At 48.9% G+C, this 26,237-nt stretch overlaps 12 protein-coding genes across 12 annotated transcripts; 6 read left to right on the top strand and 6 right to left on the bottom strand.

The window, feature by feature from the left end:
* Positions 1-427: 427 nt before the first annotated feature.
* On the bottom strand, positions 428-2,017 carry LTR64_005622 (uncharacterized protein; the record flags this gene model as incomplete). The annotated part of the gene is made up of 2 exons (XM_064899960.1): positions 428-1,728; positions 1,786-2,017. 2 exons carry the CDS (start codon positions 2,015-2,017, stop codon positions 428-430), a joined length of 1,533 nt encoding a protein of 510 aa, XP_064753272.1.
* Positions 2,018-2,925: 908 nt separating this feature from the next.
* On the bottom strand, positions 2,926-3,793 carry LTR64_005621 (uncharacterized protein; the record flags this gene model as incomplete). Its single annotated transcript, XM_064899959.1, has 2 exons — positions 2,926-3,446; positions 3,679-3,793. The coding sequence occupies 2 exons, from the start codon at positions 3,791-3,793 to the stop codon at positions 2,926-2,928; spliced, it is 636 nt and encodes a 211-aa protein (XP_064753271.1).
* A 507-nt stretch (positions 3,794-4,300) lies between these two features.
* LTR64_005620 (uncharacterized protein) lies at positions 4,301-5,224 on the bottom strand (the record flags this gene model as incomplete). The annotated part of the gene is made up of 2 exons (XM_064899958.1): positions 4,301-4,870; positions 5,162-5,224. 2 exons carry the CDS (start codon positions 5,222-5,224, stop codon positions 4,301-4,303), a joined length of 633 nt encoding a protein of 210 aa, XP_064753270.1.
* Positions 5,225-5,288: 64 nt separating this feature from the next.
* On the bottom strand, positions 5,289-6,393 carry LTR64_005619 (uncharacterized protein; the record flags this gene model as incomplete). The annotated part of the gene is made up of 2 exons (XM_064899957.1): positions 5,289-6,167; positions 6,217-6,393. 2 exons carry the CDS (start codon positions 6,391-6,393, stop codon positions 5,289-5,291), a joined length of 1,056 nt encoding a protein of 351 aa, XP_064753269.1.
* Positions 6,394-6,842: 449 nt separating this feature from the next.
* LTR64_005618 (uncharacterized protein) lies at positions 6,843-8,314 on the bottom strand (the record flags this gene model as incomplete). Its single annotated transcript, XM_064899956.1, has 3 exons — positions 6,843-7,340; positions 7,404-7,647; positions 7,698-8,314. The coding sequence occupies 3 exons, from the start codon at positions 8,312-8,314 to the stop codon at positions 6,843-6,845; spliced, it is 1,359 nt and encodes a 452-aa protein (XP_064753268.1).
* A 690-nt stretch (positions 8,315-9,004) lies between these two features.
* On the top strand, positions 9,005-12,103 carry CYM1 (Mitochondrial presequence protease; the record flags this gene model as incomplete). Its single annotated transcript, XM_064899955.1, has 1 exon — positions 9,005-12,103. One exon carries the CDS (start codon positions 9,005-9,007, stop codon positions 12,101-12,103), a length of 3,099 nt encoding a protein of 1,032 aa, XP_064753267.1.
* A 736-nt stretch (positions 12,104-12,839) lies between these two features.
* On the top strand, positions 12,840-13,646 carry LTR64_005616 (uncharacterized protein; the record flags this gene model as incomplete). Its single annotated transcript, XM_064899954.1, has 1 exon — positions 12,840-13,646. The coding sequence occupies one exon, from the start codon at positions 12,840-12,842 to the stop codon at positions 13,644-13,646; it is 807 nt and encodes a 268-aa protein (XP_064753266.1).
* A 655-nt stretch (positions 13,647-14,301) lies between these two features.
* LTR64_005615 (uncharacterized protein) lies at positions 14,302-15,147 on the top strand (the record flags this gene model as incomplete). Its single annotated transcript, XM_064899953.1, has 2 exons — positions 14,302-14,992; positions 15,041-15,147. The coding sequence occupies 2 exons, from the start codon at positions 14,302-14,304 to the stop codon at positions 15,145-15,147; spliced, it is 798 nt and encodes a 265-aa protein (XP_064753265.1).
* A 459-nt stretch (positions 15,148-15,606) lies between these two features.
* Positions 15,607-17,322, top strand: LTR64_005614 (uncharacterized protein; the record flags this gene model as incomplete). Its single annotated transcript, XM_064899952.1, has 1 exon — positions 15,607-17,322. The coding sequence occupies one exon, from the start codon at positions 15,607-15,609 to the stop codon at positions 17,320-17,322; it is 1,716 nt and encodes a 571-aa protein (XP_064753264.1).
* Positions 17,323-18,794: 1,472 nt separating this feature from the next.
* On the top strand, positions 18,795-19,706 carry LTR64_005613 (uncharacterized protein; the record flags this gene model as incomplete). Its single annotated transcript, XM_064899951.1, has 1 exon — positions 18,795-19,706. The coding sequence occupies one exon, from the start codon at positions 18,795-18,797 to the stop codon at positions 19,704-19,706; it is 912 nt and encodes a 303-aa protein (XP_064753263.1).
* Positions 19,707-20,649: 943 nt separating this feature from the next.
* RAD7 (UV-damaged DNA-binding protein rad7) lies at positions 20,650-22,482 on the bottom strand (the record flags this gene model as incomplete). The annotated part of the gene is made up of 1 exon (XM_064899950.1): positions 20,650-22,482. The coding sequence occupies one exon, from the start codon at positions 22,480-22,482 to the stop codon at positions 20,650-20,652; it is 1,833 nt and encodes a 610-aa protein (XP_064753262.1).
* Positions 22,483-23,187: 705 nt separating this feature from the next.
* On the top strand, positions 23,188-25,983 carry RAD16 (DNA repair protein rad16; the record flags this gene model as incomplete). Its single annotated transcript, XM_064899949.1, has 2 exons — positions 23,188-23,329; positions 23,351-25,983. 2 exons carry the CDS (start codon positions 23,188-23,190, stop codon positions 25,981-25,983), a joined length of 2,775 nt encoding a protein of 924 aa, XP_064753261.1.
* Between the last annotated feature and the right edge of the window lie 254 nt (positions 25,984-26,237).

Genomic DNA, 26,237 nt, shown 5'->3' with positions numbered 1-26,237 from the left:
TGATTTGGTTTCATTCCAGCGGTTTGAATACTTTGAGCAGTTGACATCGTGGTCTACCGCATCTGACAGACGCATTGCCGTTGACTTTGATAGCGTTTGAAACAATACTCACTCATCATGCATGCGAGCCATTGCCAAGTGGTATTTGAGCCAGAACCTCTCTGTATGAGCTCTATTGGGCTATGCAGAGACCTGGAAATCTCATATTCCAGATAGATTCGACTCAGTATTATTCTTGCGTTAAATATTGTCGTATTTGCATGTGCATACCTATCTACGAAGAAGCCAACTCCAATCGTGTTACCCTCCACCAACACTTAAGTCATTTCAAGCATATAGCTCACCAGGAGAATTTGCATTGCATGTTGCTCAATATACTGGCTGTACCAGCACCCACGAGTCAAAACGAATAGTCCGTCAAGTTCAATCATTCAACCTCCAACTCCTCAACCCGCACCCACAAACCCCGCTGAATCCACAACCCATAATTATCCTCCTTCTGCAACGGTCTCAACGGATCCATAAAAGAAAAATCAAACCGCCTCATCATCTCAAACAAACACTTCAACAACTCGATCCTCGCAATCCGCTCGCCAAGACACTTGTACCTGCCCGTCAAGAAGACAAGTTCGTGTTCTCGCTCCATGCGCGCGAGCAAGTCAGGATCAGCTTCGATCCAGCGGTCTGGGCGGAAGTGGGCGCAGTCAGCGCCGTAGAGGGGGTTGTGGCGGTAGAGGGCCCAGGCGGAGTATCCAATCTCTGTGCCGGGAGGGATGTGTAGGCCGTTGTAGATGTCGCCTTCTGGACCGACGACTTTGGGGTTCAGGCCAGTGTTGACGGGGTAGTAGCGCAGGGTTTCTTTGATGACTGCGTTGAGGTAGGGGAGTTCCTGGGCGCGGGCGTGGGAAATGACTTGGTCGCTGGGGACGCCTGCTGAGGTGACTTCAGCTTGGAGACGGTGGTAGACGCGTGGGTTGGCGATTGTGAAGATTAGAGCTGAGCGCAAGATGGTGCCGGAAGTGTCGCTGCCTGCGAGGATCTGCAGTAGTGAGTCGTCAGCTATCTCACCTTCATTTAGGCCGTGATTTATCATGCTTTGCAGCATGTCGTTTCTGGGTTGTTTTTGTGTTTTGTTCTCTTCGAAGCGCTTTGCGATGATCTCGTGGGCCACAGCTTTGACTTTACCCATGCCGACTCGGTCTTTGACGGTGGGTAGCGTCATACGCTGGAATGCAGGTGCTCTCATCAGGCGTGAGAGGACGGGCACTGCTGACATGAAGTTCATGGCGGGAAAGTTCGCTTCCATCGTCGCGATATACTCGTACTTGTCCTCATCTTCGAGCCAGCCGAACGGTCTGCCTGAGGCGAGACATGTGATGATGTCCAGAGTCAAGAATTGGATCTTCTGTCCTATGTCAACAGGCTTCAGACTGCCAGTTTTCGAGACGTATTTCGACTTGATCAGATCAACAAAGGTCAGGATCACCTTGTCCATGTCCGGCTCAAGGTTTGGATTTTCTTTTCCAGAATAGCCTGGGGTCAATTTTGACTTCAGCCTGGCATGGTTGTCCTTGTTCGTCTCAGAGAAGGCATTCTCGCGATCAGCATCGAACCGAAACGCTTTGTACCAATCACTTTTTCTATATGGCGAGCGAACAGCATTGACCTTGCGAACCAGATCGGTGTCAGACGTGACAAGTATGTTTGGGGCGATGCGCACAAGAGGCCCTGTCAAATGTCAGCCTATCTGATTGGTTCCCACCGTTCTGGTTCGTGTCGTGGTACCGTATTTTTCCAGTGCTTCGTAGAGGTACAGATGTCCCTTGCGACTCGTGGCAGCCCTGACCCACCACAGATTCGTCCAAGCGGCGAGGGGAGGTCCGGGGATGTGACTCAGCCGCCTGTAACTGGAGACATAGCTGACGATCCTAAAGACTATGGTCAGCAGCACGAGAACCGCGACGGCAGTGCGTGGAGAAACATTCTCCAGAATGCTGGAAACCGGATTCGAAGTCATTGCAGCTTCGTAAGACTGACAGCAGTGCCGCAAGCTCGAGACGATGACAGGTGGCACAGCATTTTGATAATGATCTTCAGTTACCAGGACTGTACCATGTCTTGATTGCCAGCACACCTTGCACTAGTGTATGCAGCTCGCAGCCACTAGTTGGTGACGATGCACGCGATTCATGCAATATCACTGAGCTATAGAAGTCTGCACCAGTCCGTGATTGCGTGAAAGAAAGCTAGACGGGCGGATCATCACTATCGCAAACTCTGCCGGTCTTTGCCCAATTGGCGTGCGTGTGAAAACTCCGAAAACGAGTCGACCGAAAGCTCTTCGAATTGGATCCGAGCTGGCGAACCGAGGCTAGAATATATCTGGCTAGCCCTAGACGCGGTATCGATAGTTCACGAACATAACGCGACACTATGCCCAACGCGTTGAGCTATATCGATCTATAATTCGGATCATTACATCCAGGTAGAACTCAAAATACGACTAACGTTTCAACGGAACCGTTCACGCATGATTGAACTTGAATGAAAAGAAGGCGTCGTTTGATGATTTTGTTCACACGTTACGAAAGGCACGAGCTATAGACATGGCCGCACATTTGTTCTCCTCAAGTTCCAATGACAACGATTATGCCCTCTCGTGTGAACGTGTCCGAAAGTTGTGACCGCATGCTTCATACCGAACGCCTTGTGTCTCGTTTCTTATGAGAAGTGTTGGATTGCGCTTGACAATCTCCTCCTCAAATGCAGAAGTACACGACCAGATCAACGCTCTTCCGCATGTGTTCACCGCGATGGACCAGCCTCTGTCTTGAAACTTCATGCTAGTTCCACGGTGTTGCTCCCAGGACTTCTACTTCTTGCCATCACACTTTGACGTTCGACCCTCAATATGCTGCATCGTGCTTAATCGATCTCGATGTGAAGACCATAGCAGTCTTTGGTGACATAAGTGAGCAACTCTTTCACAGAATTGAAGGGCTGGTTTGAGGGATGAGCGCGTGTAGGCATCCCATTGATGCGGCAGTACCTCTCCTCGTCGATTCCAATATCTCCATCGCCATCATCGTCGTCATCATCATCCAAAGACTCCTCAATGGTTTCTCCGATATAGGTGATCTGATCCTGCACAGGGAAGACCTGGATCGCCTTTAAAAAGGGCTGAAGCTTGAGATACCAAGCCAAGCAATCTGCCTTGGACACAGAGTTGAGCAAGGGCACGTTTTCGACGACGAGTTGTGTCTGGCCATCTTTCTCGAATTTTACCGTCCCAGTAAGGACATCGCTGAGCTTAGCCTCCTTCTCTATGGCTTCTCTGTTAGCTGCTCTGATGGCCTCGGGCATCTTTGCTATGATGGTTTCCAATCTATTGGCGAGTGCCTCGAGCTGTTGGAGGACAGGGTCGCTCTCCTCCTGACCTGGGGAAGCTGGAGGCGTTGGTAGGTGCTGAGCATGGTTTGAGAGGGCTGATTGCATAGTGTCGTTGTGCTGATCCTGAGCCATCTTTGTGAGGTGTATCTCTGAGGTGTACTATTCCTTTGGAATGGGAGTAGGAGGAAAGACGGAGGAAAGGAGTTGCGAAAGAGAGATATGTTCGTTCCGAACAATGAGCCATTCGTACATTTACGCATCGCGTTTGTTGTTGGTCATGTCACTTACCGTGGGTGATATTTACCACTTCACTTTCCCTAGAGTTCCTAAGGATGAAAGCATCAAGATTCGACAGCATCATCTCGTCTGGGTGGCTAGTGCTCTCGAAACCTTTCAACAACATGGCTGTTCAAATTTTCCTACTCTACCAGTTATGCTTGCTAAACTCCCACAGAACGCTCAAAAGTCATCCGGCATCACAGCCTGAATGTCATGCACGAGCAACGTTGAGGGACTTCATAACGTTCTAGTGCACCCGAAGAAAATGAGGCTGTTTTGGAAATGAACAATTTGGTCTTTACACCATGGAAAGCGTCTACTATAGGACCCGTCGCACATCTATGTTCTTATTCCCAAGAAACAACGACCCAGTGGATCCTCCATGGTGAGATATCCAACGGACATGCTGCCTGCGGTGCTCCAGTTCCAGTGTGTCCAGATTCCCATCAAGTCGTGTTCGAGCAAATTAGTGCGTGAAATTGTCGTTGGAAATGGGTCTCCATCTGCATCTAGTGTCCTTGACCAGCTTCTCTCCTGACCTCCCTATGCAACGGTTGATCCCAGACTCTTAGAGACAAGAAGTCGGCCTCTTGCCGTCGGAACTCTTTGCCTTCGATATACTGAGCAGTGTTCAGTCAAGGTCAACGTCGAGACCGTAGCAGTTTTTGGTGATGTAAATGAGAAGCTCTTTCACAGAGGTGAAACCCCGGCGATATCCATAGCGGTACATGTGTTTGCCCTGAATGTGAGCCAACCTCGCTTCGTCAATACCACATTGTCCATCAATGGCGGATGAAGGTAGAGACTCTTCGACACAGCTACCAATATAGACGATCTGGTCCTTGATAGAGATGACCTCAAGTGCCTTCAGAAGGGGCTGCATCCGGAAATACCAAGTCACACAATCGATAGGCCGTACAGAGTTGAGAATCGGTCTTTCCGTGATCGTCAAGACTGACTGGTTCTTCTTCCCATACTCCTCGATTCTCGACTCAGCGACACTGAGCTTGATCTTCGTCTCATTGGCTTCTTTCCGAAGGTTGTTGACCATCTCTCTGAGGCTTTGGGACTCTGTTCTGAGTGTCTGGATTTGGCTCTTGAGCTCGGTATTGTCCTGTTGACCTAGAGAGATAGGAATCCATGATAGGTATTGAGCAGGTGGAGCACCCACGGGCTGGACGAAGCCTGTGATATCGTGGTTCTGTCCTTGAGACCTAGTTGTGGTGTATCCTCCCAAAGACAAAAATCTTCTGTTGGTGGGAAAGAGAAAGGGCGTGGAAAGAAAAAAGGCAGGCACAAAAATAACATCCAAGAGGTCATTGTAGATTTGTGGGATGTGTTTGCTGCTGATAACGTCAATTTTGGCATGTGAGGACTTACGAGTTTCACTCTGCTGAAATATGCGAGTGAAGGTCCTAATTGCCGCACTCCTCGGACACACTATTAGACTGGCGTAGATCACGGCCTCGATAGCAGTGATCAGAGAACTTACCAGTAGTGTATCAGCTCGTCCAGGAATCTCAATGTTCTTGAAATATTTCAGCAAAATAACCATGCAGACTTTGTACCATTTCAGGAAATGCTTGCTATACGCCCATAAAACGCTCAAAATCATCACATCACAACCTAGCTCTGGGCGTATCTTCCATGTAAGTCTGACCCTGTTTGAGTTGCGCTACAGCTTCTCGTACCATATCCTCAACAATGTCCTTAGCAGGTTTGATGTCCTTGATAATGGCACTAACTTGACCCATGAGAAAGGGTGGATCAACCTCGACATCATTCTCCATATCTTGCGCTAATGGCACGATACCTTTGTCACACAGCTCTCTGATTTTCTCTGGTTGAGCCTCCCATTTGGCCAGATAGTCGTTCATCTTGACTCTCAGAGGTCGGCCAGAAACGACTAGTGTTCTCAAGGTATCTGTGAAGGTAGCCGACACCACTGCCTCTTTATGTAACCTCGAAGCACCAGACTCTTCAGCAGCGACAAATCGAGTGCCTACCCAAACACCTACAGCACCCTGCATTAACGAGCTTGCCAGACCTCGACCGTCGTATATGCCACCAGCTGCGACTACCAATGCTGGTTCACCAGTCAAGGGCGATTTGTATTTCTTTGCAACATCGCATACTGAGGGAATCAGTACCGAGTTCGAAATGTCACCAGTATGTCCGCCTCCTTCACCACCCTGTGCGCACACGATGTCTACTCCTGCTTTCAAGGCCTTTTCAGCATGTTTAGGCGCACCAACCATGTTCATCACAAAAATACCTGCTTCGTGAAGCCTCTTGATTACACGCTCTGGTGGCACACCAACTGCTGAAATGAAGATCTTCGCGCCGGACTCGATCGTCACAGTAATGAGGTCGTCCAATTGGCCATGGGTGTAATCGTGGTTGGTCTTTCGAGCGGAGCCACCGACCTGCGGTAGAGCCAAGTCGACACCGAAAGGCAGAGACGGGTCAGCCAGATTGGCCTTTAATTCGTCTATGATCTGGTCATAGCACTTAGTAGCGAACGAATACTCGGCATGTGGCTCTCACCTCTTGCAGCTGCTTGGGCGAGTACCCAAGTCCTCCTATGCATCCTATACCACCAGCATTCGATACTGCTGCTGCTAATGGTCCACCTGAAGTTCTCGCCATGCCAGCGAGCATGATAGGGTACTTGATTCCCAGTAGCTTGCATAGCGGCGTTGTGAGAGTTGGTGTTGACGCCATCTTGATTGAATACAAAGCGATCAAAAAAGACTGCGAGACCGTATGTTAGAGAGCATTGACGAGGTTAGTAGCAGGAGGAAGTAGTATATGAAAACGTTAGCAGAAGCGTAACACGAGTCGCACTGCAGCACTCGTGTGGGGAGATTCGTCTCAAAGCCGGGAAGACCGAGGTTCGCTAGGCACTCAGGCAGAAAGCTTGCCGAAGGATACCAAAAGAAGTAGAGCCGGACTGGTTTGCCATCTATCTCCATCTTCAGGCAAATGGTCGTGTGATGGTCTGGAAGTCAGAGGTCAACATGCATAACTCAACGGAAAGGGAGGGACGAAAATGTTTCTCTGGTCAATGGCAGATAATGCTGTACAGTTGCGCTCTAGCCAAAAGCGATAGCACGAGACCACTTTCCTGAGATGGCCAAGAACCAGGTCGCACCTTCCCAGGCCACACCCACCTAATGCTTTAACCCGTTCACGGTCGCGGCCACCTTGCCATTTGGCTGTTGATATTCGACCATTTTCGCAGGTGGATTTGGCACGAAGGACTTCCCATTCAGATTTTCCAGTGGTGGCTGCACATCTGTGCCAAGGGTGTCGTCTTCTGGGTCACCTTCGATATAGCTTTCGTCCTCCTCTTCCTCGTCGTCGTATTCGTCGTACTCTGACTCGGTACCGTCGTCCACCATTTCTTGAACAGGGCCACCTCTCCCCTGCTCTTGCATAGACTTAATAATGTCGCGCATCTTCTTGTCGGCGTTCTTGTACTTGTCTATTTCTTTCAAATGCTTATCTCTCTCTTCTGCCATCTTCAGGATATTGTTCTTGAGAGCATCGTGTTTCTTGGTCAGTCGTTGGTTTTCTCGTTCAAGTACCTTCGTCTTCTTGCTCATCTCTTCCATCTCTTTCCTAAAGGTGAGGAAGAGCTCGTTCGAATTGTTGAGGGTATCTTCTACCTGCTATTTAGTAAGTCTCAGCTTCAGCTTCATACAATAAAAATAGGAGGAAGAAAGGCTTACCTGTTTGAACTTTTCGACATAGATGTTCAGCTGCGAGCGTAGTTCAGCTTCCGTGTGGGAGAAGGTGCTCACTTGGCCTGTAAGAGTGCGACATCTCGACGCCTCAGCATCAGCTCGTTTGCGTTCGACCTCATGCTTGGCTTGCAGATGAGCTATTTCTGCATCTTTGTGGCGTAGTATAGACTTGAAATGTAATTCACGTAGTTCCGCTTGGTCGAAGAGCACCTTGCAGCGAGTCTTGATTCTGAAGACAATGTTAGCATACGAGTTCTGACACTGGCAGTTCGAACATACACATCGTCGAGCTCCATGTTCAGGTTCTCACTGTGCGAAGGAGCCCTCGCGTTCATGACGTCCTGCACATCGTCGAGTAACTCGTCCAGACGTACGTTTACAGTCTCCCTCGCGACTCTTTCTGTGTCTTCCAGCTTCTTGTTGTCATCCTTGAGCTTCCGATTCTCCTGCTGGAAAGTCCTCGAAAGTTTCTCCATCTTGTCCTTCTGTGTATTGACCTTGTTGTGCTCAGAAGTGATCTTGTCTTTATCCTTCTGAAGTTGATCGGCCTTCTTCTTCTGCTTCGCCAATTCTCGTTCCAGCTTCTTCATGTCAGCATACAGCGCGTCGTATCTCCTCTTGATCAAATCAGCTCTCTCCTGGTCACTGGTGATCTTATTGAGTTCCTCGTCCACGCGACCTGCCTCTTTCTTGACCTCTTTATCAACTTCAGCCTGTTGCGTCTTTTCTCCAGCCTTCTCCTGTTCCAGCTGAGCCAGTCTGGCTTGGATCAATTTCGCATTTTCTTCACTGCTCGGCTTTTCCTTCTTCGCTTTGTTCTTTTTAGTCGCGATTGTGGGTGGTGGAAGATCTCCATTCGTGATCGATGCATTGATGGTGGTTGCTGTGCTCGCCATGACTTGCACTAATGTTCGAGTGAAGCTAGGATGATATCGACGACTTGAACCCGAACTCGATTTGCAGGCAGCGCATTATCCGCCACTCTGCACCACCCTTTCCAATAGACGACCCTTCCTCGAATTAGACTTGATGAGTGCAGTCTTGCCGCCCTCAAAGCTATGCTGAATACTTGTTTATACAAGCTTTGTGTCTATGACTGTGTCGATTCTTTTAGTCCGATCGGGAACGCTACCAGTTTAAGATGGTCGTACAGCGCGAAAAGTGTTGATGTGAATGCGCGGATTATACAAGAGACTGTTTAATCATCGATGAAAGTGTTACAGAGCAGACTATACAGGCGGTGGTTGAGGGGTGCTGCCACATCAGAGTTCGAGGCCGACGACTTCGAGATTGGCAGAGCCGCACGTGACATGGCTGCTCTGCAATTGCCTCTCATTCGATTATACAGTCGCGACTTAGACGACTGCCACAGCACACTTCATCTTATCGCCATCATCATTTACAACACACATCGTACCTTTCTATAACAGGTCTTTGATTATCGTATAGCCTGTGTACACTGTCCGAAACCTGCGCCAGCACCCTGTCACATCTCCCGCTAATTCTTCGAGTGGGACTGAGCGCCGTTACTTCCAGCTAAGCACGTTCAACAGGACCTGCTGAGCGGCTATATTACAAGAGCTGGAATGCTAAGGCATGTTGGCCAATATGGATCGCCACTTCACGGTGTACGTCCTAGATGTGTTGGCTTCTTGACACCTCGTAGCAGAGTGCAGAGATATGCTTCGGTGACGAACATAGAAAACTTTCCTGCATTGGGAGAGCAGTTACATGGCTTCACCCTCAAGCAGAAGAAACACGTTCCAGAACTCCATCTGACTGCTTTACAACTCGAGCACGACAAGACAGGCGCTGAGTATCTGCATGTGGCACGTGAAGACAAGAACAATGTGTTCGCTATCAATTTCAAGACCAACCCAATAGACCGTACTGGTCTTCCACATATACTTGAACATGTTACTCTCTGCGGAAGCGAGAAATTTCCTGTTCGCGACCCATTCTTCAAAATGATGCCTCGCTCTTTGGCCAATTTTATGAATGCTTTTACCTCTTCCGACTACACTTCCTATCCTTTTGCTACCACTAACGCTCAGGACTTCAGAAATCTGGCCTCTGTCTATCTCGATGCTACGCTTCATCCACTGTTGAAAAGGACTGATTTCCTGCAAGAAGGATGGCGCTTAGGGCCGGAGAACCCTAAAGAGCCAGCCACTGATGAAAATACCATTTTCAAAGGTGTTGTGTACAACGAGATGAAAGGTCAGATGTCCGACGCCAGCTACCTTTACTACATTCGCTTCAGAGAACATCTATTCCCGTCTCTTGAAAATTCTGGCGGAGATCCGGAGAAAATGACCAACTTGACTCATGAGCAGCTTGTGAAGTTCTCGAGGGAGCATTATCACCCCAGCAATGCAAAGATCTTCACCTACGGCAATCTGCCTTTGGCTGATCACCTTCAGCAGGTCGACCAGGCACTTTCACAGTTCAGTCGTGCTGCTAAAGATGCAGACCTGAAAGGACCAATCGACCTTGCTGATGGTCCGATCACCTATGAAGTATCGGGTCCTCTCGACACAATGCAACCCGCCGAACGACAAACCAAATCATCTATCTCCTGGTTAGGATGTCAATCCTCCGACATTGTCGAGAACTTCTCATTGAGCATAATGATTTCGTTACTGATGAGTGGCTACGGCTCACCTCTATATCAAGGCTTGATCGAGTCTGGGCTTGGCACGAATTTTAGCCCAAACTCGGGTTATGACTCTTCAGCTAAGCTGTCTGTGGTCTCGATCGGCTTAGATGGAATGAAGGCAGAAGATGCAAAGGGTCTTAGGACGACTATTCGACAAATACTTCGTGAGAAGGGCTCAGAGGCGTTCCAGCCTCACAAGGTCGAAGGCTATATGCACCAGCTTGAGATCGCACTCAAGCACAAGACTTCCAGATTTGGTATGGGTTTGTTGGACAAGACTATGCCAGGCTGGTTTAACGGCACAAGTCCAATGGATGGTCTGGCATGGAACGAGATCATTGATGCTTTCAAGGCGCGACTAGCAAAAGGGAACTTGCTTGAATCACTAATGGAGAAATATCTCCTGAACGACAAATCGTTACAGTTCACTATGAACCCTGCCGAGTCGTACAATGCTGAGCTTGAAGCACAAGAACAGCAGCGGAGAGCAAATATACTGGAAGCACAAACGAGAGCAGCAGGTAGTTCTGAGGCTGTCTTTGAGCAATTAGGCAAACAGGAGATGGAACTGTTGGCAGAGCAAGAAGACGCACAGCACAGTAACTTGGAAACTCTGCCAACTCTTCACGTCAAGGACATACCAAGAGAGAAAGAGAAAAAGTCGCTCCGCTGGGACACCATCGGTCAATCCAGGACGTTATGGAGAGAAACCGACACGAACGGCATCACTTATTTTCAGGCGAGATACCTCATCGATCAATTGCCGGGCGAGCTTCGCGCACTGATGCCCTTGTTTACTGAGAGCCTGATGCGCCTAGGCACTAAATCCATGTCTGTGGGCGATCTGGAGGCAGAGATATTGCTCAAGACTGGCGGTATCTCAGTTGCACCTTTGCTTGCACCTAGCCCTTTCAGCAACACTGAGTATAGCGAGGGACTTACATTCGACGGATACGCGCTCGACCGCAATATGCCTGCTATGCTTGACCTTATGAGAACCATCTTGCTTGAGGTCGACTTCGACGCACCTCACGCTACATCTGCCATTCTAGAATTGCTAGAATCGAAGACCTCGGGTGCACTGGACTCAGTGGCTGAGATGGGTCACCACTTCGCAGTATCTTCGGCTGCCGCTGCCCTGTCGGAGCGTGCTCAAAAGAGGGAACAACTTTCGGGCCTGTCCCAAATTGAATTCAGTGCAAAACTGCTCAGATCTGCTAGAGCAGATCCTCAATATTTACAAGAACTCATTGGGAAACTAAAACTCATTCAAAGGATAGCTGTAGCTAACTCGGCCGATTTGTCCATGCGTGTAGTCTGTGAACCCTCATCGGTTTCGACGAACCAGGGACTCATTCAGAAGTTCACCCAACGTCTCCCACAGGCACAGACAGCACCATTTGCGGAGTATTCCTCGCAACCCGTGCCAGGCTCAACCTTTTCGAGAAACACATTCTTCAACATGCCGTTTCAGGTATCATATACAGGAACTTGTATAAACACAGTACCGTTCGGATCACCAGACAAAGCTCCTCTCACCATACTAAGTCAGCTGCTTACACATAACTTCTTACTACGGGAGGTTCGAGAAAAGGGTGGTGCCTATGGTGCGTCTGCCAGCACTGGACCTAGCCGAAGTCTTTTCACCATGTCGTCTTATCGAGATCCCAATCCACGTAATGCGCTGAACATCTTCCGGAAAGCTGGCGAATTCGCACAAGATCGAGCTTGGAGCGACCGAGAACTGGAAGAAAGTAAGCTCAGTGTCTTCCAAGGTATCGATGCACCCACCAGCGTAAGCAGCGATGGTGCGAAAGAATTCATGTATGGCATTACAGAAGAGATGGATCAACAAATGCGAGAGCAACTCCTCAGTGTAAACAAAGACGATATACAACGCGTTGCACGAGATTATCTCGTCAATGCGAAAGAGGAGGATGTATCAACAGCAATACTTGGTGAGAAAAAGAGTTGGGTAGACGAAGATAAGAAGTATCATGTACGAGGTTTAAATGTTTCAGCATAGCGAGTGAGTAAGTCAGCGATTATTATAGACTAATGTACAGCATATCTCTACTTCACCAGATGCTGTTCGAGGTAGCTCTACTGATCGCTCTTCGCGACTTTCCCTTTCTACCCAGCATGCTAACAGTCAAGCGCGACTGAACAGAGCTATACGTCTGCGACTTCGAGTGCTTCCACAGTCGCAGATCACAAGTCTCAAAATGACAAGGCGCAAGAGCAATGGACACTACACTTCACAGCAAAACCTCCAGCCCCAAAAGCTGGATGGTCTTGTTTGTTAGCTGTATCTGACCAGCAGACTTCCAGAACTATCGTTCTAAGAGGACCAGGAATGGTGGACTAAGGAATGCGAACATCTCGTGCGTCTGGGATTTCATTATACCCAATTTTCAAAAGAACCGTTCACGATCGGCCGTGCCTGATTGGTAGTGTAAGTACTCGCTCCTTGTGTCTGGAAGCCTTGAGGTCGTTCTTTAACGATCTAGGCATAGTCAAGAAAAATTAGATTGCCTGCTCTCCTCTGGAGACAAGTAGCAAATAAGTGGCGAGTGCTAATTTGCAAAGACCCTCTACTCTTTCTTTCACTCATATGAGTACGGTTACACCTGCCCATTCTTCTTTAGTCCGACCTGCACTCCTGCACAACCATGTTTTGCCATTCTTGTCCACGTGCCATCCTGGTATTCTCTACCCTTTGTACTTACTTGCCTGCCTTCCACCTGCCTCACTCACAAGCCATGCCCGAATCTCATCAAGCCTGGAAAGTCAAACTAGTCACGGCATTTATCGTCGTCTGCGACTGGCACAACTACCGAGATGGGGCCTTTCGTGGACGAGTCACCGGAGATACAACCTTCGAAGGTGCTATTGAGATCTTCTTGCGTTCCAACGCGTTTAGCACGGAGGAGAAAAAGCAATACATTACACCTCTGTTACTGCACGTCCGCAGATGTGAGATCCTGGAAAGTCAGGGACCAGACGATGATGTTCTTGAGCAGCAGCGCGGAAGGATCAAGAAGTACTTCGAGATTTTCCCGCAGCAAGATAGCCACGAGCTAGAGATGGAAAACTTATCGTTATCGAAATCGGTCAGTGCACATATTGTTGAAGATGACGGAGAAGCTACAGATGACGGCAGCGAGAAGCGTATTGGCACACGGCATGGTGATGAGGATGTGAGTGATCATGAAATTAGCGAGGACGATGACGATGACGACTCTGCAGACGGCCACGCAGTCGAATTCGAAACCGAAGCTGGCTGGTATACAATGCTAGTATGTGCAGACGATGACGAGGTGGTGACTAGCAAGGTTTACAAATGCAGGAAGGAGGAGCTGACTGGACGATCTAAGCCTGTGTTTGAGAGCAATGACAAACATGAGGTCGCAACGTTCATCAAGATAGAGGAGAAAATAGCACTTCTTACAGCATCGAGGAAAGAAGCGAAGAGTGACGTTGAGGCGAAGAAGAAAGAACTTGAGACAGTACAAGCCGAAAGAGATGGATTCATGAGGATGATTGAGGGTCAAAGAGAAGGCCATTGAGAATGGTTGGAATCGAAGAGGTCGAGAAACCGATAGACGGTCATTGAGGTGATCTATGGTGGCACGTTGGCAAGCAGAGGTATTGCTGAAGCCATAAAAGCATTGGACGTACTTCATGCTGATCCCTGCACCAAGTACTGAGGATCTGGTGGAAGAGCTGCAAACCACTCCAGATCAGTGTATCACTAAACATAACAGAATGTGGCACCAAGCGACCTGGAATTCAGAATTGACGTGGGTCTGAATTTCCTTGAGATGAATCTTCACTCAGATATAGACAGTGAAGGACAACTTGTTCTGTGCACATATGCAAGCTTCAACTTTTCAAGTTATTGAGTACCTTGTCGATGAGTAAGACGACCAGTATGATCGGGCGAAGCGAGTTCAGATAATGCACCGGGAAGTGGTTGAGTGTCATGGTACTACGCGAAAGGGACTCGGAGTGACCATGAACGCCTGGAGAATCGGGGATGTCCCCCCAAGCCGTCTACTCTGGCCCAAATTAGATTTCACAGTCTTCATTGTTCTCGCTCCTCCATCCTTCTTCCTAATCACCATCTCACAATCCTATCAGCTCTATCTTGTTTCCTGTCCTATTCTCAGATTTACGCAGCACACCTTATTGGCCTGACAAATCCAAAGACCATCTCCCAGGATGAATACCCTCGAAGGCCTCGACGAAGTAATCGTCAACGCCCTCCGAAAAGGAATCAACCAATACCGCTACAAAAACGGTGCCTTCACCAGACAAATCAGGAAGAACACCTCCATCCACGACGCCCTCCGAGTCTTCATCAACTCACCTCTCGTCACCAACGCCGAGAAAGCCGAGCACTTCCTACCTACATTTGAATACCGTACCAAGCTCGAGCAAACTGCAAAGACGAAGACGAAGGAAGACCACGTGTTCTGGCTCAATGCGTTCACGAGATTGCTGGAGGTATGTGAAGTCTTTGAGAATGATATGAGAGCTCGTGGTGTGAATCTGGGACCTCCGCTGCCTGGGATGATTCAAGTTGCGGGTAGTGGGAGGGGAATCGACCAGACGTTGGTGTTTGAGAATGACGGCACTATCAGTAAGCATGAGGGCGGCGAGCTTGGGGTCATTCCCGGGGCACGTCCATCCTCGGAGTGTGCACGAGATGTAAATCGTCAACAGGGACATGCTGGAAGTGAGGCTGGAAGCAAGGCTGGAAGCAAACGTGGAAAGAAGAATAAGAAGTCACGGGCTAAAAACGGAGTGGGCGATGTCGAGCTGGCTGGATCGGAAATTGTGAAGGGCGAACACACCGGGCTCACAGACAAGACTGACTGTGATGATACTGGTAATTCTGCCAATGGCCAAGGTACGTTTGCATGATCCAAGAAACGTGATCGTCACTGACCTAAAGCAGGTACCATCAACAAACCGACCAGTATCGAAAATAATACGACAAAGCCCGACGACATCGGCGACTTCAGCGCTGCCTTTGGCAGAAATGCTCGGCGATTCTTCGATTGAGGCGTGTACCAAACACATAATGGCTTAGATTGACGTGCTCAATTGTGCGGACAGGCGTATGTCGTTTGAAGCAATGTGGATCGACAGCGTTGGCACAGGAAGATGTACCGACTTGCGTAGGCAGTGTCGTCGTCAACGGATCTGGTATAAATGATGGGAATACGCATGAGCAGGGAATTGCTGTCACCATTGAGGCTTGCCATCAACGTTGCTGAGGTAGATAAATGTCAAGATAAAGTTGTTGCATTGATCAGCTTTGTCGGATCTCTTTTTCTCATCCTGCTCAACATCAAATCATTCCGACCACTCTGTGACTCTACCTTAGTCATCACGTATCAAGCGTTCACCCATTTCATTGCCGTCGCCGATTCGTCCCTGTGTCAGAAATCGCAAAGCAGACCCCAGATAAAGCACCAAGGCTCTCTGAAAGTCGACCACCTGAACCAAGCCGTACACAACATGCCATACAAGCAACCACAACGCATAGATCAAAATCCATTGCTTCCCAGTGCGCATTGGGGCAAGCGCAGTCAACCACAGCGCGGGTCAGGTCATCATCAGGATCGTCAACCATTCCAGCAGGGTCCAGCTACTGAGCGTGACCGTAGCGAGCAGCAACGACAGCCTGGTGTGCAAGAAGAGGCAAGCACGCGGACACGCTCAACGCATGAGCCCGATGATCTGGATCTAGGACCCCCCATGCTGCCGATTGATATTGAAGAATCTGGTTCGATGATCTGGTCTGAGGAACGACATTGTTGGGAGCCCGTTCTAGAGCCTGAAGAAGTAGTCGACGATGAAAATACAGGCACCAGGATTGGACATTGTGGTCACGAGTGTCGAAGGTCAGCTGCTTGTCCGTACAACCAGCCACCTAGCAGCCTCGATCGGCAACGCATTCCGGAAGGTGCTGAGGTCGAATACACCAGCTTGCCAAGAAGGATCGCAGAAACCCGACCCTCTAGTTATGCTGAATGTCCAATTGACGCATCACGTGTCGAGGATAATGAAGATGCATATGATGGCGACTTTGAGGATTACAGACCATGTCGACATGAGTCACGGTCCCCCAACGCCAAAGAAGTCGACAAATGTGCATCACCACAGGTTGCACGTCTGGCGAGGATGGACGGAAAGGCTCAGGACAAGACGACCGCCGAACGCATGTTGAAACGCCACACAGAAGGAGTAGCAGAACGCGGAAGGCACCAAACTCCACGAGATCTGCTGTTCAATGGCGGTATAGCACGAACTTCAAGCGTCGAATCACCTAATTTTCCTCCACGGGCGTTGCGTGTACTCATGGACGATCCTGATTATGGCCATCTCATTGCTGGAAGGAACGCTGCTAGATATCTGCACCTCCGTACACGATCTGACAAGCTTCTGTATCCTTTGATCGAGCAGATGGTGGAGGAGATCGAAGGAGAGCTACTGGATCTAGTGGACACTTTTCAGGCTCGCTGGCACGGAGAGCTTGGCTTCAGTTATATGGAAAGTGACTTATACCCGAGAGCCAGTGGCGACGCGATGACGAGCGCCGAGCAAGCAATGGTCCTCCGTAGGGATGAGAATGCACGCAAAGAACTGGAGCAGAAGGTCAGAAGCAGCATGCAGAATGCAGGCCTGGACGTGTCGGCTGCCAGACAACCAGCCAGCGCAGCAAAAAGTTCCTCGTCCAGCATACCTCCGCAGGAACTGCCAGACACATTCCGGAGAAAGCCTGTGTCGATGAGCTCGTCTAGCCAGCCGGTATTCACTGCTCCCAATGTCCATTCAGAGGTACATGCTGATGAGGCTGGCGGAAATTGTTCCAGGAGTGGATGGCCGTCGCAACCTCAGCGCCTTATTACAAACATCGAGGAAATCAAGGTTCCCCAGGCCTCGCGGGTAAGATGGGCGGATGAGCTGGGATTGGAATCTCCATATATCTGCAGCGATCCAGCTCGCAAGCAAGCTTTCCTAGTGAGAAGAGTTCGGGATCGCGCTGATACACTGTCAAGCGGAACTATAAGGCAAGAATGTGAGAGCGAAGGAGTACAGAATGCTGGTCCAAGCACGCTCGAATCAAGAAGTCATGACAGTCCAGCTCGAGATGCATCTCCTAGGCCCGAAGTCAAGGGACGTATTGACTTAAGCAATTTTGTGACAAGCGCGCGAAAGCGGTGGTTCTGATAGTGAGCACAGCTTACTCATGATATCTTGAAGCCACGGGTTCTCGTTCAATGCTCTTTAGTGGGAAGTTTGAGTATATAGATGAGGTTTGACATCAAGCAAATGAGGATGAGCTTCACCACGAAATTCATTCCTCACGCAACCTCTCCACTTTCGAAAAGCTTGATGGCAACTTCGCCGAGAACACGAGCACGTCGCGCGTCTGCTTCTTTCACCTTACGCTGCTGGCTTCGAATCTAGCTATGCAACGAGAGTCTAGCATTAGAGAGTCACCATCGTGTAGATGTTCCCCAACAGAGCCTCACAGTGCAGTGTCCTTCCATTGAACTCGGATGACATACACAAACACGTATCAGAGCTGATCCGAGATGCGTCCTCCCGTGCAGACAGCATATGGCCTTCAGAAATTGGTCAGGCAGATACGAGCCGCAGGTACGTCAGAGCTTGCTAAAGTGCTTCCTAGGAATTCTTTGCGGCATCCAGGACTAATGCCTGCAACATCATACGGCTCACACACAGCCTGGTGTCCTCGTGTGCTGCATTCTCCCACTAATTCTCCCTGTTTGACGTGTCTGCACAGCTTATAGGACGCGTACATGAGAACGGCGGTTTTGTGCTTTCGAGTGTTTGTTCAGATGCCACCATTGACGATGGAGCGGCTTCCCTAAAGCCAGCTAACGACCTCACCACTGTCGAGTCGACGAGTCCAACCTGACATGTCCTTTGTCAAGCACAACAGATTCGACTTACAGTACACGTCAGTCTCCCAGCTACAGATTTTCGTCCATGCTCTTTTGTGAAGGCATATTGAGAATCTAGACGTGTTCATCAAATGCAGGAACGGATGTTCCAAACCTGCCTTTTACACTACTACCCCTGCGAAGTCATAGCACATATGAGCTTCCTATGCATAGATTGCTCCTTCCAGCAATCCCATCGATTGCAGTCAAGACAATCGGCCTAGATCTTAAGTTTGTGGATTCTCTGTTTGTTTCCCCAACAAAAGCACAATCTTTAGGAAGTCTCAAGCACAAGCTGCAACCAATCTGCGGATCGTTGAAGTTCTTTACCATCCAAGCTTCTCACGCATTTCGTTCGTCACATGGTAACAGCGACGCGAGTGGGCAATGCTGAGGAAACACGACCGTGCGGATCAGCTTCAGCATGAAAGTGCAGACTGTCCAACGCTATAAACACGTATATTGATTGGTAAATACGTTCGAGACACGCAACACATGTAAGTCTTAGTGATATTCGATGTGGAACAGCTTCACTAAATTCGCAGTGCGTGGGATGTACTTAGGAGAGCTCATTCTCTTTTCTTCTCTTCCGATTCTTCAAACCTTTGCACTTACAAAGTCTAAAATCTCACCAAAGTCGACATTTCCAAGGCACTTTTACAAGTCTCCGCAACTGTACAACACTCGAATCGAGATAGTTCCCAATCGCAATCACCACCAAAGGTAGTCAACATGGACATCCGATCAGAGTACTACAAGGCGGAGGGCGAGGCCATTGTCATGAATCGATTCTACGACGTCGTAAGGAAGCACGGCATTGCCTCCAGCTGGGTTGGTGGATATGTCTTAGCTGAAACGTGTCCTCGACGGACGTTGCAAGCACTGGCCGACGACGACTTGTTCACTATTGAAGAGCAGAGGAATTTTGTCTGGCCAGTGGTCAAGCACATGGCTGAGTTGCAAATCTTCGCAAAGAAAGCAGAGGACATCGAGCGGATCCATGTTCATCACACCTTCCACTACATCATCCAGACCATCAAAGAACGTTTTCCAGAATTACGAGCCTACCCCAGCCACGAATCGGTCGGACCAAAGAAGAAGCTGATCTGCTTTGTGGATGGATGGCGTCTTGAAGACGCTGAGGAAGAGATGACAGTAGAACAGCCAAACATCGGCAAGCAACCCAAAGCAAAGGCCTTGTTATCCAAGGGGTTTTCATCGACGGACCAGGCACGAGTTGAAGGCAAGTTGTTCACAAGCAAGAACAGCACTCCACCAGCTCGAACCAACGGCAGTGGTACCTTAGCTCAACCCAAAAAGGAGACCCTGCCTAAACCTGCTGCGCTGTCTAGCAAGCCCGAAACTATGACCGATGCTTTTCTTCCATCTGTCCTTGACCTTCCAACCTCTCCTCTCAAATGCGATACTGTCCTCACGACTGTGAATGCAGATGACGAGTCGATTGCGGAGCTTGTCGATGCCGAAACGGATAGCGCTACCGATCCCTTCACATTCGTAACAAAAGCTTTTGCCAAAATTGCCTCGAAGACGACTATGCCCACGAACGCCGCTGCAACAACTAACGATGATGACGAATACGATGATTGGGTTGAGGTGAAGAAGGATGATTGTCTGGAGATTTGACTGAAGGATTCAGGCTACGCTTGATCGTGTGTTGAGCAGTGCAAGCACACAAAATATTCAAACATTGACTATATGGGGTTAAGCGCCATACCGCCGCAATTGGTATGGTAGATGCTGGGAGAGTCTGATTTTGTTGACGAATTCTGGGTTTCATTGCGATGTGTGGTGGCTTTTTGAAAACGAAAAGCGTGACGAATGTTTGAGATCTTGAATTGAAGCTGGGGGTTACAATGGTAAACATTCATCGACCTGGGTATAGTCTTGCTAAGTCAGTGTTTAAGCTCTGTATTCAAGAGTTCTTGTGGACAACCACGATCTTCACTGGTCTACCAGTAACTGAAGTAGATAAGTCTTCTAGTGGCATGGCTTCCTCATCCTCCCATTCCCATTATGTAGAAGGGATGTTACTCCATCGCAGTGACACAGATCGTCGGCCAATCCACGACGGACTATTACTGTAGAGTATGCTGTGTTGTGAAAGCTCTACTACAAGACATCGCAGATTTTTTAACTTACCGCGTTCCTCTCAACATACAGCACCATCTTACACTCGATGTATCTGGACGTAGTCAGCTCGCATTCTCGAAGCCATTCCGATGGCAAGATGACAAGGACCCAAGGAGTGCATTCGTGCATCTATAGACTCCACCAGCCAACCAATTTGCTCTTAAATCAAACATGTAGAGGTGGGTGGGATGTAAATATAGACATGTGTAAAGGATACAAACGAGTAAGAACGTAATTTTGAAAGAAGAGAACATTGCTCATAAATTTCATATTGCTATCTTCTGCTTCTCGCTGAACTATACGCTCTGAAAGTCGCTAAAATGCTGGAATATACATAAAGGTCTTCTGTGGTCCATATACATACCACGATCATGTAAGTACTGTACTAGTAGTATGTGTGGAAGCAGTCGCGAAGTTAGGCAGGACCAGTAAAGGCTTAGGACTCTCCTACCACTTCGACAGCAGTCTGTGCTGTCGGAATGCCAATTACTGCAATACCTCGTGGAATTTGAAGCTCATTGATGGAGAAGCAAGCGAATACGGTCAACTTCTGTAAAGCGGGACAGCTCTTGAAGATGCCACTCATCACCACATCGTCCACATGAGTGACGAATGACAGGTCGATGTCTTGCAGAGCTGGGTAAATCTTGACGCCGTCAAAGACTTCGATTAGTGCTTCATGGCTGATGTGTCGATTTGAATGAAGATCAAGACGTTCCAGATTCGAGCCTGAGTGTTGGAAAAGACCTTTGAATGCATTCGAGCCGAATCCAACTGCATCTGGATTCCCGGCTTCTTCCTCTCCAGGACCGATATCAGGGTCAGTGTCTCGGTTGCAGCTAAGATCGACGAACGGTATTGGCGGGTTCGACCAATCTTCCCAGAAGAGGTTGGCGAACATTGCATCAGTGAAAGATGCACCACCGGTCAAGCGGAGTTTCTTCAATCGGGTACAGTGCTGCTTGATAGCCGCAAGTACAGTATCGTCGGCGTAGAAATAGTCTTCGAGAGATAGTGTTTTAAGATTCGGACCCAGGTTCGAAATTAGGTTGACCAGTACCTCAGATCCTGAGTCTTGAGCAACAGATAGTGACAAGTGCTCGATTGTGGTCATGGTTGATATGCTGTTAATAGAGGCTTCAGTCATATGAGGACAGGAACGCATCTTGAGCCGTCGAAGAGTAGTGCACTTTGCCGCCATAATCTCCACTGTTGAATCTTTCATGGCATCGTTCAGCTCTGACAACTTTAAGGTCTCTAGTTGAGAGCCCATCTGTTGGAAAAGATCTATCCATGCTGGGTCTGAGATGAGGTTTGTAGCACCTAGTTGCAGGTGTTTAATCTTGTGGTTCTTTTCGAGCATATAGTGGAGAGAGTCGTCCTTAAGTTGGCCAGCAAATCTCAGATTGACGGTCTCGAGATCAGGCATGAAGGCGAAGATCTTCTGGAAATCCTCACTCTCGAGCTTGGCACAGTCGTAGACATTGATGCGATCGATTCCTGGTTGGAGGAAAAGTTGTAAAGTTCGAGGGGTAAGGACTCGCTTCTTGGACAGAATCTGGCTTAGACGGTCGAGCAGTTTCTGTGGCAGCTCACCAAAGTCTTCGACGTCGTTCACTACGTCTGCTACCTTTCTCACACAATGCTCAACCAACGACTTGGCCCCAGGCTTGACGTCGCCCATCATACGATCGCTTTCTGTCTGTCTTTTCCGAGCCTTGGGGGTTGCTTTTTTCTTCTTTGCAGCATGATCAGCCTTCTTCTTCTCATCTTTAATCTCTTTCCCACACTTTGTACAAAGAAAGCCACCATCAGGACCGGCTACCGTGTAAGGTGTGACGGTAAATCTCTTCTCACAGACATCGCAGTTGGCAAACTGGCCTGGCTTGGGAGGTGCTTTTGGCTTGTTCATCATGTCTTGAACAAGAGCATCGTCGTTAGAGCTCTCGTCAGGGTTGTCCCTGTGATGTTCAAATTTCCTCTTCTTGAACTCTTTGCTTGCCTTGATCTTGGCTATGGCTTTCTCTTCTTTCCGCTTCCGCTTTTTACGTTCCGCAGCATCTTCCTCGTCGCTAGAGTCCGGCTTGTTCTCCTCGGCGGCAGCTGCAGCGGCGGCTTGAGCAGCTTGTTGTTCAGCATCTCTCACTCTCTGCTGGTAGTCGAGGTTAATCTGTTGAGCCGAGATGTTGTGTGATGCAAGGAAGTCGGTCAGGGCAGACTGTGGCCCTCTAATGGCATTGCCATTACTTCTGCGCCGACTCCTGTCCATTGTCAGCTACGTTCGGGTCTGTGACGGAAGCACGACTTACATATCGAAGGCTGTGAGTCGTAAGTACTGGTGCTAAAGCCCTGCTTGCCGTGCTGAACGCTGTTTGCACGACAGTGAAGGGTAGTGAGTAAGTGGGGGGTCTGCAGGCTGGAACAATTCTTGAAACAACAAACACAATGCGGCAGAAACTACTTTGTGTATTATTGAATTGTCTCCTGCTACCAGCCTAACAAATTCACCTTTTGGCTACAAACATATTGTGATCAGCAAACATCGATCTCGTACCAGATCTGGTGGCAAAAGACGTGCCCCTTGAACCACAAATTCAGGCAAGAACGACCTATCGATAAGGAGACGAGTGAGGGAGGCAATAGTGTTCATTGGTTGACACGCATCGTTCAAACGCGCCTGCAGCACTTTAGACCGCGTTTAGCGCGTGCCTGCCTGACCCACTTGTTCAAGAAGTTCCTCTTTCCTGCAAGGCACAAGAAGCATATTTCGAATTCCCTACCTTCTGCCTACTGCCTCTTCCTAATCGTGCCGTCCAATATGGCTTCTCGAGGCAGACGGTCGTTGAGGACTTTGTCCACACCCTCTAATGGCAAGTAACTCGCACTGCTCGTGCTATCAGCCGCTGATGACATTCCAGTTGCCACCTCTAACCCCTCCCCTGCACCCCGAAGTCGAGGACGACCACGAAAATCGATGGTCAAACTTGAGCCAGATATGCCGACCCCGGACTCGCCTGAGTTGGAAACTCTGACCTTCGAGCCACCTGGAATCAAAGCAACCTTTCAAGGAATCGTTGTTCCAAGTAGGACCGTGGTCAAGAATGAAATCAACACAAGTACATCGACCTCCTTAGTAGACTCGGCAGAAGTTAGTGACTACGAGACACCCGAGACAAGTGAGGCCGCCACACCTGCTGAGATCAAGCTTGATTACAAGGCCACCAGGATCAGTGCAACTGATAGAGTGAAGGAATTGCAGAGATCCAAGAAGCGAGGTCGACCCTCAAGACCAATAAACATCAGTGACTCGGAGGACTTGGACTTGCGTCTCGACGATGCAAAATTCGCTGCTCAGATACAGGCGGAAGAGTGGGATCTATCAGACGAAGCACCACCCACAAAGCGTCTCAAGCCTGGTCGCAGGTCAATGCAGGAGCTTGACGAATCTGACACGACTGAGAGCGAGTACGATTTCATGCCGTCGAAGCTCAAGTCACGCAAGCACAAGGGTAAGGCCAAGGCCAAGGCAATACAAATCGACAGCGACGATAACGTGCCCTTGCTCCATCACCGCTCAAAACCCAAAGCTCTTCCATCATCAGCTCCTCCACGTACGTTCCTTGTCGATAGCGACGGCTCTGAACTTAGTGATCCCGAGGATGTTTCTGATTTTGATGACGATGTCACCTCTACTATTGCTGATACTAGTGATAACAGCATTGAAGATGTCGCCGTTGTCCCTCAGTCTCAATCCTTCCGCGCAGGTGAGAGCTGGCAGGAACGAAGAGCCAGACTATACGACGAAAAGCGTCTGAAGCGAGCGAAAAGAGAGAGAACTCGACTCGAAACTCAGCATCCCGAAATCAAGACCATGTGGAAAGACCTCGAGAATGATCCTCCAATAACACCTGTTACAGCTGAGCAACCCATTCATATCAACAGAAAGCTGAAGCCTTTCCAATTGCAAGGGCTCGATTGGATGCAGAAACAGGAGCAGACTCATTACAAAGGTGGCCTGCTTGGTGACGAGATGGGTATGGGCAAGACCATTCAAGCCTGCTCTCTCATCATGTCAGACTTTCCTGCTAAGCAGCCTACACTGGTCGTTGTTCCACCTGTCGCCCTCATGCAGTGGCAATCAGAAATCACTGATTACACTAGTGGTGCTCTCAATGTTCTGGTTTACCATATCTCTGCTAATCCAAAGTGCAAGCTTCTGTCCAAGAAGGATTTGCAAAAGTACAATGTCATAATGATCTCTTACTCAGGCCTCGAGTCCATCTATCGAAAAGAAAACAAAGGCTGGGCGCGTGGTAGCGGCATCGTCAAAGAGGACAGCATCATTCATGCCATCAAGTATCATCGAGTCATCCTTGACGAGGCTCACAGCATTAAGCAGAGAACAGCCGGTGTTGCCAAAGCTTGTTTCGCTCTCAAAGCCAACTACAAATGGTGTCTGTCTGGCACGCCTGTCCAAAACAGAATCGGCGAATTCTTCTCACTGCTCCGCTTCTTGAACGTCCGACCGTTTGCATGCTACTTCTGCAAGCAATGTCCATGTGCTGAGTTGCATTGGGAACAAGATCAGCAGAAGGTCTGCGTCAAGTGCAAGCACAGCGGCTTTAACCATGTCTCTGTGTTCAACCAGGAAATCCTCAACCCTATCACTGGAGGTGCTGATGATGAGATTCGCCAGGCAGGATTTCACAAGCTACGCCTGATTACAGATCGCATCATGCTTCGACGACTCAAGCGTGATCATACTTCCTCCATGGAGCTACCACCCAAAGAAGTTATCATTCACAACGAGTTCTTTGGTGAAGTCGAACGAGACTTCTCCACGTCCATCATGTCCAACTCGGCCCGCAAATTCGATACCTATGTCGCACAAGGTGTTATGCTCAACAACTACGCCAACATCTTCGGCTTGATCATGCAAATGAGACAGGTCGCGGATCATCCTGACTTGCTTCTTCGACGACATGCTGAGGGAGGTCAGAACATTCTGGTATGCTGCATCTGTGATGAGCCAGCAGAAGAGGCTATCAGATCGAAATGTCGACATGAATTTTGTCGTCAATGTGCAAAGACATACATCCAGTCCTTCCAGGACGCCGACGCTGATTGTCCCACTTGTCACATTCCACTAGCCATTGATTGGGAGCAACCAGACATTGAACAGGACGAGGAGAACGTCAAGAAGAACAGTATTATCAACCGAATCAAGATGGAGAATTGGACCAGCAGTACCAAGATCGAGATGCTCGTCTATGATCTTTACAAACTCCGAAGCAAGAAACAAACCCACAAGAGTATCGTCTTCTCTCAGTTCACCTCTATGCTGCAGCTCGTCCAGTGGAGACTACAGAAGTCCGGCTTCTCTACTGTTCTTCTCGACGGCAGTATGACCCCAGCCCAACGACAAAAAAGCATCGAACACTTCATGACCAATGTCGACGTTGAAGTCTTCTTGGTGTCTCTCAAAGCTGGTGGTGTAGCTCTCAATCTCACTGAAGCCTCCCGGGTATTCATCATTGATCCTTGGTGGAATCCAGCTGCAGAGTGGCAGTCGGCTGACAGATGTCACAGAATTGGTCAACGACGACCTTGTGTGATTACGAGACTTTGCATCGAGGACTCGGTGGAGAGCCGTATCGTGCTTTTGCAGGAAAAGAAAGCCAACCTCATCAACGGCACCATTAATAACGACAAGGTCGCTATGGAGAAGTTGACACCTGAAGATATGCAATTCTTGTTCCGTGGTTCTTGAGCTAGTCAGAGGAACCCTGATCATTGGGCTTGCTCACAGTACGAATTCCCATGATGCAACAAAGATCAAACTCGAAACAATATGGCTAGGCATGTACCCTCAGCCTCGTGTTGCATGCTACCACTACTTGACAGCGGAACTATCAATAATGACAATACTGGCTTTCCTGATCATCTCTTAGTATGTGGTATCGTGGAGTATTACAATATCATGGAGTATTACAATATCATGGATTGTGATGACAGTTGTATGAA

The sequence above is a fragment of the Lithohypha guttulata genome (assembly GCF_036872675.1).
Source record: "Lithohypha guttulata strain CCFEE 5908 chromosome Unknown scaffold_4, whole genome shotgun sequence".
NCBI classification, from domain to species: Eukaryota; Fungi; Ascomycota; class Eurotiomycetes; order Chaetothyriales; family Trichomeriaceae; genus Lithohypha; species Lithohypha guttulata.
Note: the sequence above shows the minus strand (reverse complement) of the source record. Positions and strands in the feature narration are given on the sequence as shown.